This window comes from Rana temporaria, chromosome 8 (assembly GCF_905171775.1).
Source record: "Rana temporaria chromosome 8, aRanTem1.1, whole genome shotgun sequence".
NCBI classification, from domain to species: domain Eukaryota; kingdom Metazoa; phylum Chordata; class Amphibia; order Anura; family Ranidae; genus Rana; species Rana temporaria.
The window spans coordinates 188166705-188179042 of NC_053496.1; the positions used below are offsets into that span (position 1 = coordinate 188166705).

General features: G+C 49.0%; 1 protein-coding gene across 1 annotated transcript in view; it reads left to right on the forward strand.

The window, feature by feature from the left end:
• The window catches only part of LOC120910661, a 148491-nt gene that overhangs the window by 129782 nt on the left and 6371 nt on the right, over positions 1-12338 (forward strand). The window contains 1 exon segment of the mRNA XM_040322414.1: positions 462-1228. Coding sequence (XP_040178348.1) covers positions 462-1228 — 767 coding nt within the window.

Genomic DNA, 12338 nt, shown 5'->3' on the forward strand with positions numbered 1-12338 from the left:
TCCTCTTATCCTGAGGAACCTCAGACTGTGCGGGATGGTGCCGGACCATCGTATTCCTCTTATCCCGAGGAACCTCAGACTGTGCGGGACGGTGCCGGACCATCGTATTCCTCTTATACTGAGAAACCTCAGACTGTGCGGGACGGTGCCAGACCATCGTATTCCTCTTATCCTGAGGAACCTCAGACTGTGCGGGACGGTGCCGGACCATCGTATTCCTCTTATCCTGAGGAACCTCAGACTGTGCGGGACGGTGCCGGACCACCGTATTCTTCTTATCCTGAGGAACCTCAGACTGTGCGGGACGGTGCCGTCCTTCCAAGAGATAAGAACTTTTCATGTGCTGAGTGTGGGAAATGTTTCCATTCTAAATCCCGTCTTAATGAGCATAAAAGATCTCACACGGGGGAGAAGCCGTATTCATGTTCTAAATGCGGGAAATGTTTTTCAGTGAAGTCCAGTCTTTCCACACATCAGAAATCACACACGGGGGAGAAGCCTTTTTGCTGTTCTGAGTGCGGGAAATGTTTTTCAGAGAAGTCCAAGCTTTCCACACATCAGAAATCACACACGGGGGAGAAACCGTATTCCTGTCCTGAGTGCGGGAAATGTTTTTCACAGAAGTCCAGTTTGTACAGACATCAGAGATCGCACACAGGGGAGAAGTTGTATTCCTGTCCTGAGTGCGGGAAAGTTTTTTCACGGAAGTCCTATCTATTTATTCATCAGAGAATTCACACAGGGGAGAAGTTGTATTCTTGTCCTGAGTGCGGAAAATGTTTTGCAGATGAGTCCTATTTTTACAGACATCAGAGATTGCACACGGGGGAGTTGCCTTTTTCCTGTTCTGAGTGTGGGAAATGTTTTTCACAAAAGTCCAATTTTTACAAACATCAGAGATTGCACACGGGTGAGATGCCGTATTCCTGTCCTGAGTGCGGGAAATGTTTTGCAGATAAGTCCAGTCTTTCCACACATCAGAGATCTCACACGGGGGAGAAGCCGCATTCCTGTCCTGAGTGCGGGAAATGTTTTTCACAGAAGTCCAGTTTGTACAGACATCAGAGATTGCACACGGGTGAGAAGCCGTATTCCTGTCCTGAGTGCGGGAAATGTTTTGCAGATAAGTCCACTCTTTCCACACATCAGAGATCACACACAGGAGAGAAGCCGTATTCCTGCCCTGAGTGCGGGAAATATTTTTTCCAGAAGTCCCATCTTTCCAGACATCAGAGATCTCACACGAGGGAGAATCCACTTTCCTGTCCCGAGTGAAGGAAATGTTCCTCACTGAAGTCCTGTCTTCCTGTACATCAGGGGTCCCACACAACCCTTGAGGTGTATTAGTGAGTGCGGGAAATGTCTTGTATATGAATGTTGCTGGACATGTGGGGAAGAAGCACACCCTGATATACACCTCAGATATACTCCATGGCTGATCTTCATCATGTAAGAAACACTTCATACGGAGATCAGAGATCACCAATGACATGGATGAAGTGTTGTACCGTGTCGGCCATTAATAGCCGGAGAAAAATAAAAATGGAGTCATTCCCATTCTCATTCCCTCATTGGCTGAGTACATTTTGTGGTGGAAACTCTTGCAAGAGGTCTGTTTTCTCAAGTCGTCTTCCAGGACGAAACACGTTACCCCCACCACTTAAAAGGCGGTCCCCTAGGCAACGTCGTTTTTGGAAATGAAGTTTCAAAAACATCGTTTTTTACTTCACAGAAAATGTCTTTTTTTTTTCCATTAAAATAAAGTGATGGTGTGTACGCGGCATTAGGTCCCGGCGTAAAAATTGGGTGGTGGTGCCCTGAACCAAAAATATTCTTAGAAGCTACCATCATTGAGATTTAGGAGGAATAGGATAGTCACTCAGCATAGGCAGTCTTCAAGGGATCCCACATCCATAGAAAAATATATTGTTACATCAGCATCAGGTGCTTGGTAGCTGGTGATCCAAGACTGATTCATTTTTATGAATGTGAGCCAATCAACAGAGTCTGTGGACAGGCACACTCTGTGATCGGTTACAAACCTTCCAGCAGCACTGAATGTGCATTCAGAAAGAACGCTGAATGCAGGACAGGCCAGTAGCTCAATTGCATATTGTGCAAGCTCTGGCCAGTGGTCCATCCTCAAGAATACTATCTGGATAAAGGGGGCCTTGAGAGGCAAGGAAGTCCTCCTCTTCCTCCTGCTGTTCTGCCTCAAGTGTCTTGTCCATTATTCCATAAAGCGTGTGCTCCAACAGGAAGACAAGAGGGACAGTATCACTGATGCATGCATTGTCAATGCTCACCATCCTCGTGGCCTCCTCAAATGGTGACAGGACAGTGCATGAATCCTTGATCAGTAGCCACTGGCGTTGAGAAAAAAGCCAAACTCCCCTGACCTTGTCCTGGTGCCAAACTCCCACAGGCATGGGCGTCCGCTGAAATTTTTTCAGGGGGGGGGCGCTTCGACAGCAGCGATACAGTCGCATTTAACCCTTTCTTCGACCGCTAGCGGGGATTAAACGTGTCCCCCCTCCTGCATCACTGGACCCCTTTACATTACACAGCACCCTGCATCACTGGACCCCTTTACATTACACAGCACCCTGCATCACTGCACCCCTTACATTACACAGCACCCTGCATCACTGCACCCCTTACATTACACAGCACCCTGCATCACTGCACCCCTTACATTACACAGCACCCTGCATCACTGGACCCCTTTACATTACACAGCACCCTGCACCTCTGGACCCTTTACATTACACAGCACCCTGCATCACTGTCCCCCTTTACATTACACAGCACCCTGCATCACTGGACCCTTTACATTACACAGCACCCTGCATCACTGGACCCTTTACATTACACAGCACCTTGCACCTCTGGACCCCTTTACATTACACAGCACCCTGCATCACTGGACTCTTTACATTACACAGCACCCTGCATCACTGGACCCCTTTACATTACACAGCACCCTGCACTGTGCAGGACATTTACCCCCTCCCCCCCTCCATGCTGCATATTAAAAAAATCACAGAAAGTCATCACTGTTAATCTTCAGACTGCATGCATGCAGTCTGAAGATTATTAACTGAATGTGATGACTCTGTGATTTTTTTAATATGCAGCATGGGGGGGAGGGGGTAAATGTCCTGCACTGGTCATGGTAACTCATGTATTAATGTCCTGCACAGTGCAGGACATTAATACATGAGTTACTATGACCAGTGCAACTGTGTAGGACATTTACCCCCTCCTCCCCCCCGCCGTCATGCTGAATATTAAAAAAATCACAGACAGTCATCACAGTTAATAATCTTCAGACTGCATACAGAATGATGCAGTCTGAAGATTATTAACTTTGATGACTGTCTGTGATTTTTTTAATATGCAGCATAGCGGCGGGGGGAGGGGGGTAAATGTCCTACACAGTGCACAGGACATTAATACATAAGTTACCATGACCAGTGCAGGACATTTACCCCCCCCCCCCCCCCTGCCATTGCTGCATATTAAAAAGATCACAGTCTTCATATTCACATACCCCCCTCAAAATAATGATTTTACTGGTCACTGATGAATTTTCAGAAGGAGAAAGGCCTCAGAGGCTCAACACACTAGAAGCCTAAAAACATTTACAGAACAGGTTTTCAATAAGTGAACTGGCAAACATCTGTCTACATCCTAAAAGCTTGAAGTTTTATCTATTTGCACCAATGCTAACTCCCAATGAACCTAGTACATACACGATTAGCTATGCGAAATTGTGATTGTGTTATTATTCCAGCCAAGTGTGTGCTAGCCTAGTGCTGAACTTGCCTAAACAGCAGCGCTGGCTCCTCTTGGTGCAGGCAGTAGAGCAGCTCTATGGTCCTCCCATCCATTCCACGATGATCCCCTCCCGCGTGAATGACGTCACGCCGCCAGGACGAGCGCCGGGCGGGGCTGTAAAGTTAGAAGGAGCGCGATCATCTATTGGCTGGCGGCAAACAGGGGCGGGAGCGGAGCGGAACAAGTGCAGGACTATGCAGACGACACGAGCGCACAGACACATGACAGGCCACTCACAGAGACAGTGACAATCGCGGCGCAGGCGGCCCTGGACCAGCGATGTGCGAGAGGCGGCCGCGGCTCCAGGGGGGGGCAAACGCCCTCCCTTGCCCTATGGAGCGGACGCCCATGCCCACAGGTACTCATTGATGGCCCTCTGCTGCATGTGCAGCTGCTGCAACATTGAGTTCCACCTGGTGGGCATGTCACAAATGAGGCGGTTCTTGGGCAGGTTGCATTCCTTTTGAATGTCAGACAGCCGAGCACTGGCATTATATGACTGGCGGAAATGACCCCAGACTTTCCTGGCCTGCCTCAGGAGATCCTGTAAGCCCGGGTACCTGCTTAAGAACCACTGCACCACCAAATTCAGGACATGAGATAAACAGGGAACATGGGTCAAGTGTCCCTGTCGGAGGGCGGAGAGGAGGTTGGTGCCATTGTCGCATACAACCATGCCTGGCTGAAGCTGGTGTGGCTTCAACCATCTCTGAGCCTGCCCCTGCAGAGCTGACAGAATCTCTGCTCCAGTGTGGCTCCTGTCCCCTAAGTAGACCAACTCAAGCACCACATGGCATCTTTTTGCCTGAGTGCTTGCGTAGCCCCTTGAAAGCCTACGGAGTACTGTTGGTTCAGAGGACAAATTTGCAGAGGAAGAGACCATAGAGGAAGAAGAATAGGAGGGGGTGGAGGAGAGAGCTGTGGCAGAATGACCACTAGCATTTTGAAGGCGTGGTGTCGGATCAAGCTCTAACAATACTGAACTCTGCCCTGCATCCTTCCCAGCTGCCAGCAGAGCTACCCAGTGCATCGTGAAAGAAAGGTAATGTCGCTGTCCATGCCTGCTGGACCACGAGTCTGCGGTAATATGCACCTTACTGCTGACCGCCCTGTCCAACGAGGCCAAGACATTGCTTTCCACATGCCGGTAGAGAGCCGGAATGGCCTTCCGTGAAATGAAATGGCGTTTGGGAACCTGCCACTGAGGTACCGCACATTCCACAAATTCACGAAGGGGGGCAGAGTCTACCAGCTCAAAAGGCAGAAGTTGCAGTGCTAGCAATTTGGCCAAGCTAGCATTCAGACGCTGAGCATGTGGATGGCTGGGACCGAATTTCTTTTGACGGTTTAGCAACTGGGGTAGGGGAATTTGCCTGCTACAATCGGATGTTGGTGTACCGCTAGCAGATTGGCCGCAAATAATTAGGACACTTATTGCTATACCTTCATTCCTCTCAGTGCAGGTCTCTGAGAGGACTGAGGGTATAGTGGGGTTGGAGATCCAAGATGAGGAGCAAGGAGAGGTCTGCCTTGTTCTTTGATGAGGGTCTTTTAAGTGCTCTTGCCAACAAACTGCATGGGAGGTTGTCATATGTCTGGTCAAGCATGTGGTGCCCAAGCGGCTGCTGTTATGGCCAAGCTTGACACGCTTCAGACATATGTTACAAACCGCAATGGTGCGATCTGTTTCACATGTGTCAAAAAAGGCCCACATCAAAAGAAGTTTTAAAAATAAGCGGGGAGTCAGCAGCACATGCTTAGCTCTACGATGTGATGCAATAGGGTGGCTGCCCCCTGGAGGGCATCCTGCCTCGTTGGAGATGTGCCTCCTCCTCCTCCTCTCTTCTATCAGGGACCCAAGTAGAGTCAGTGACCTCATCATCCCCTCCCTCCTCATCACTGGAGAAAACTTGGCAATATGCTGCAGCTGGAGGAACATGACTGCCAGTTTCTTGTCCTTGGGCACCCCCTCTCTCTAGGCTCACGTTACTATCTTCTTCAACCTGGGTACCATCATCGGAGCCTTCAAAACGCTGCGCATCCTCCAGCAGCATGTACCCGACACTGTGGTCGAACAGTTCGGGGGACTCCTCCATGCATGATGGTGGGGCTAGGGAAGGATTGACTGATGACATGGAGCCGATGGAATAGGCCACTCTAGCAGCTGCATTGGCAGGCAAACTACTCTGAGCCTGGGTGACAGAGGATGAGGACGGCTTCGTTATCCACTCCACCAACTCTTCTGCATGTTCTGGCTCAATAACACGGGCAGATGCAGAGTATGCACCGTGTCCAAAACCAGCACTGTTGACTGTAGACACAGAGCCTGCTTGCCCTCTTTTAGTGGCCTGTGAGCGTCTGCCTCTCCTTGGTGGCCTTCCAGACATTATGTAAATTTTGTTTATCAAAACCACACTACACACTGTATTGTGTACTTTGTACACCACCAGAAAAGTAGTAGCAACTGCACTAGGGGTGAACGGTATTGTGTACTGTGTACATCGCGTGAAGTATATTAGAAAAAGTACACCAGGAATGGTATGCAGTCAGATATAGGCTACACTGGATGCAGAGTATATATATATATATATATATATATATATATACACAGGACTGACTGTTTATATATATATATATATATATATATTGAATACACTGCAGCTAATTGAATAACCTGCCTGCCTGCTCAATCTATATCACACTATCTCCGTCCACACCAACAACACACTACACAGGGCCGACGTGCAGGTAGCCTTATATAGTGTGGGGTGTGAACTTAGTGCCCCTGAGCCATGATTGACCAAAGGCACCCTGCCTTTGGCCAATTATGGCTCTCTTAGCTGAGAGGGATGGGATTGGCCAAAGTATGTGGGTCATAGTGCATGCTTTGGCCAATTATCATACAGCAATGCACTGCGATCTTACAGTGCATTATACGGCAGTCGAATTTGCCACGAGCGGGCAAATTCGGTCGAACACCCGATGTTCGAGTCGAACTCATGTGGCATATAAAGCTCACAACACCCTTCAGGAACTCGGCCAGAATACTCTCCTTCCATTCTATCAGGGCATATGTGCAGTCTTCTTCAAACTCATGTTTCAGGTCCAAGAGGTAGGACCCCTTTTCCGGAGCGACCTTCCTCATCAACTGCCGTACCTCCCTGTCAAACCACCGGACTCCTGGTAATCTCAGAACTATGGTTTGCCGATTCCCATACTCCTGACTCCACTGTGCGACTGTAGCTGAGTCCATGGTCTCTTCCACTCTGGACGCATCATCTGATCCCAGATAGGGTATCTCGGTGGGACCTCCAAATGTAGCGGGACCCCCATGGGGGCTGCTGATTGACTTTATACCCCATTGGCCACCCCGACTCTGCAGACCCTCTCTTAACTCTGACACCTTGGGTTCCATTATAAAATACTACGTTAGTAATGAGAAACTGAGACAAAGTCACTAAACCACTCAAAGAACGTTTACTATGGTAAAAGATGACACAAAGGAATGGTACGATTAAACACTGAATGAACACAGGTTATGATTGACAGAGGTATTTGTTCAATACAATGATATACACTTGTACCCAGTAACAACTTGATGAGGGTATATGTGAACAGGTGCAACGGGAGATAGATCTTCAATACCTTTTCACACATGTATTGAATACCTTCCCACTGAGGCCTCAGCACACAGACCAATGCACTAAGAGAATGCACAACAGTGAATACAGTAATACAATACAAATTCTAACTATATCTCACTAAATGGCTCCCCCTAGGTTGCAGCTCAGAGCACTTCTCCAATGTAGAGCAGTAAGCTTTGTAAAGGAATAAAGTGGTGAATGTTCCTCAAGTTCCAGTTTGTCTTCAGCTAGCTTATTTTATATTGCAGTGTTGAGTTGTGTAATTCTTTGTAATCCAAGAGAAACAGAGGGAAAGCAATGACTGTAGAAATACGAGGCTATGGATTCCTTATCTGAAGAACTATTCCCACTTGCAATTCCTTTAATATGTGAGTAATACAGTACTGACCTTACAGCATGGGGCAAAGGAGTCTGCTTGTAAGATGCTCAGGTGCAGCAGATCCACAGCCGTGGAACTACAGGTCTCAGCAGCAGTCTGTAGAAAAGAAACTCACTCAGCAATACTTCAGTCACTACTAGGCAGGTGCCCTCTCACCACTGTGGATCCCAGCTGGCTGGCAGACTCTGTCCGGAATCCCTTCCTGGTGCTTCCGTCAGTGAAGATGGCTCCACCATGCCGTGCTGCCACTCCAGATGGGCAGGAAGGCAGATGGCCCCAAACGCTCCGAAACGCAGGCCGATCCACTCGCTCGATTAGCAGGGCCGTCCACAAAGATCCCTCTGGGGCAGGCGATCTGACTCTCCGCTGTAGGCCACAGTCTCTCACTCCTGGTCACACACACAGACCTCCTGCTGGCAATTGAATGGCGTCCAGAGAGGCCGAAAACAAGCCACGCCTGTCCTTTTATCTCTCTACCCAACAGGCTGTTCTGTAACTTGGCATTGTGGGTCTGTGACCTGGCATTGTGGGTCTAGTAGTTTCCAGACTGGTTTAAAAACAGGAGTCACTTCCTCATCAAACTATATATCCCACAATGCATAACTGTTTGCTTCTTAAACAGAAGGAATATCCTGATAGAGTTCAGCGGTCACTAGAGGGAGACAAACCCTTACTTAAGGAACAATAAACTACTCAACATAAAAAGCTTTTTTTGTGCTTCTTTTTATATTTTGTTTACATTAACTGGCCAACCAGCAAATCCCCAGTATACAACTGAATAAGCCTGGTGGGTGTACATCACTGGGTGTTAGGACAGTTGTGACAACAAACCTCCTATCAACCAACCTGAGCAGGAAGCTGCCACATTTAGAGGCGGGAGTAATACTGCAGCCAAAAGTTGGAATTGGCTGAACACCTATTTAGTTCATCCATTCGCCAACCGCCTAAACAAGCCAAATTCTGTTTAAACATGGGTTCCGTCCACACCCAGAGCTCTAGTTTTAGTGGTCTGTTTATTGGTCTTTTACAGTGGTGACCAATGGGAGAAGGATCCCGTAATATCTGTGGTCAGTGGAGAAAGACATTCTTACATTGTCATCAGTGGGAAGACTGCCCTCCTTACAGATCATTGATGTCAGTTGTTACTGAGAGACAGAAGTTGTCCATTGCTCAAGGAACCCCTAGAACCCTTTGGAGGAACCCTGGCTGAGAAAGGCTGGACTAGGCAGTAATATATTTCTCTCCCCCTTGGTGGGTGTGGAGATGACCCCATCTATAAGGATATATAATACATACACACACAGCACAAGGCCGTGTTCACACTACGAGATGTTTTTTGGGAGCGCAGTTCCTCTGAGATCCACAAGATGGTGATCTCACTTCTACCTAGGAGAAAGGAAGTCTCTATGGAAGACAGGAAGTGATGTCAGATACAAACAGGAAGTTCCGGGTAAGAGGTGAGTCGGGAGAACAAAGAGGGAAGACATTGCTGGAAGTTGCAGCTGAGGAGGTAATAAGATCTTATCTTCTATTTACACCCAGTAACCCCGTCATGTCCGTCCTCTTCCTCCATAGTCACTGTGACGTCTTTTATCTCCAGCAGATGATGATACACACATATATAGTGTGGAAACCTAGATTAACCCCTTCAGGGGCAGAACATTCCCCATAGAGAATTCTCTTCATTTTCGAGATGTGTCACATTTCCCACCAATCATCTTTTCACCTCATCAGTCTAAACTAATGGATTATACCACGTTTATTGGGGATGGGGGGTTTCTATAGACATAAAGGGTTAGAGGCGCCTGGACACTAAAACCATACTAAAAGTAATGTTCCTTTATGTGTAATCTCACTGGGGGGAGGGGGCTGTTCTTACATGATATAGACCCTCATATTATCCCTCATACACCTCCATCCTAATATTGTACAACCAGTACAGTCCTCATCATTCTCTCTTATCAATTATTGGTCTACAGGAAACCTGTATACATCACATGACCAATGAGGATGGAGGAGGCCCGGAGTCACATGACTGAGAGGATACTAAACCTCACCCTGGAGATCATCTACCTGCTGACCGGAGAGGTGAGGAGGATTCTGGGAGGTCACATGACATCACTCTTATCTCTATTAATAATACACAGACCTGACCGGAGAGGTGAGGAGGATTCTGGGAGGTCACATGTAGAGGTCGACCGATATATCGGCTGGCCGATATATCGGGCCGATATTCAGTCATTTTGGAGAAATCGGCATCGGCCGATTATTATCCAAATGTGGCCGATATTTAGCAGATCTGCATCAGCAGAGTGTGGAGAAGGAAGGAGGAACATGGGGTTCCCCCTCCCTTCTCCACACTGTCTGCAGAGCAGTGCCGTGTGTGTGAAACACTAAGGAGATAGAGAATGGAGCTGTCGGACTGATGTCGGGGTGGGCGGGACCCGGGGTGGGCGGGACTCAGCTGTCCAACACCAGCCAATGGGATGAGATTATTGGCTGGATAGCTGCCCACCCCGGGTCCCGCCCACCTCCAACATCACGATGAATCTGAACTCCTCTCTCTCTCTCTGCTCTCACAGTTTCACAGCACATAATGTAGCTGAATGTGTGAAACAGTTTCACATGGTGCTGCAGAGACAGAGGAGCTCAGATTCATCGTGATGTTGAAGGTGGGCGGGACAGCATTCCAGCCAATGATCTCATCCCATTGGCTGGTGTTGGACAGCTGAGTCCTGCCCAACCCGGGTCCCGCCCACCTTCAACATCACAATGAATCTGAGCTTCTCTCTCCGCTCTCTGCAGCACCATGTGAAACTGTATAGAGAGAGTTTCACACATCAGCTACATTATGTGCTGTGAAACCTGCTAATGCCAACCAGCCAGTGTCACCTGCCAATGCCATCCAGCGCCACCTGCCAATGCCAACTAGTGCCACCTGCCAATGCCATCCAGTGCCACCTGTCAATGCCATCTACTGCCATCCAGTGCCACCTGGCAGTGCCATCCAGTGCCACCTGCCAATGCCATCCAGTGCCACCTGCCAATGCCATCCAGTGCCACCTGCCAATGCCATCCAGTGCCACCTGCCAATGCCATCCAGTGCCAACTAGTGCCACCTGCCAGTGCCAACTAGTGCCATCCAGTGCCACCTGTCAGTGCCAACTAGTGCCATCCAGTGCCACCTGTCAGTGCCAACTAGTGCCATCCAGTGCCACCTGCCAAGGCCATCCAGTGCCACCTGCCAGTGCCAACTAGTGCCATCCAGTGCCACCTGCCAGTGCCAACTAGTGCCACCTGCCAAGGCCATCCAGTGCCACCTGCCAATGCCATCTGCCAGTGCCAACTAGTGCCATCCAGTTCCACCCACCAGTGCAAACTAGTGCCATCCAGTGCCACCTGCCAATGCCAACTAGTTCCACCTGCCAATGCCAACTAGTGCCATCTGTTAATACCATCCAGTGCCACCTGTCAATGCCATCCAGTGCCACCTGCCAGTGGCAACGCCATCCAGTGCCACCTGCCAATACCATCTAGTGCCATCCAGTGCCACCTGGCAGTGCCAATGCCATCCAGTGCCACCTGCCAATGCCATCCAGTGCCACCTGCCAATGCCATCCAGTGCCATCTGCCAGTGCCAACTAGTGCCATCCAGTGCCACCTGCCAAGGCCATCCAGTGCCACCTGCCAAGGCCATCCAGTGCCAACTAGTGCCATCTGCCAGTGCCAACTAGTGCCTGCCAGTGCCAACTAGTGCCATCCAGTGCCACCTGCCAAGGCCATCCAGTGCCACCTGCCAAGGCTAACTATTGCCATCCAGTGCCACCTGCCAATTAGTGCCACATGCCAGTGCCAACTATTGCCAATTAGTGCCACCTGCCAGTACCAACCAGTTTCACCTGCCAATGCCATCCAGTGCCACATGCCAATTAGTGCCACCTTCCAGTTTCACCTTAGTGCCAACCAATGTCACCTGCCAGTGCCATCCAGTGCAACCTGCCAGTGCCAATTAGCGCCACCTGCCAAAAAATAAAAATCGGCCTAAAATATCGGCCGCAAAAATCGGCATCATATATCGGCCATCGGCCACCCCAAATTCTAAATATCGGCATCGGTATCGGCCAGAGAAAAACCCATATCGGTCGACCTCTAGTCACATGACATCACTCTTATCTCTATTAATAATACAGACCTGACCGGAGAGGTGAGGAGGATTCTGGGAGGTCACATGACATCACTCTTATCTCTATTAATATAACACAGACCTGACCGGAGAGGTGAGGAGGATTCTGGGAGTCTAACATGATCTTCCTATTGGTTCTCCAATACAGAGATTTCCTCTTGTGAAGTCCGGTGATCACATGACCATCACAGTGCCTCCATGTGACTCCCTAAAACCCGAGAGACACAACATGAAGAAGATTCTAGAAGTCACCAAGAAGATGATGGAGCTGCTGACAGGAGAGGTGAGGAGG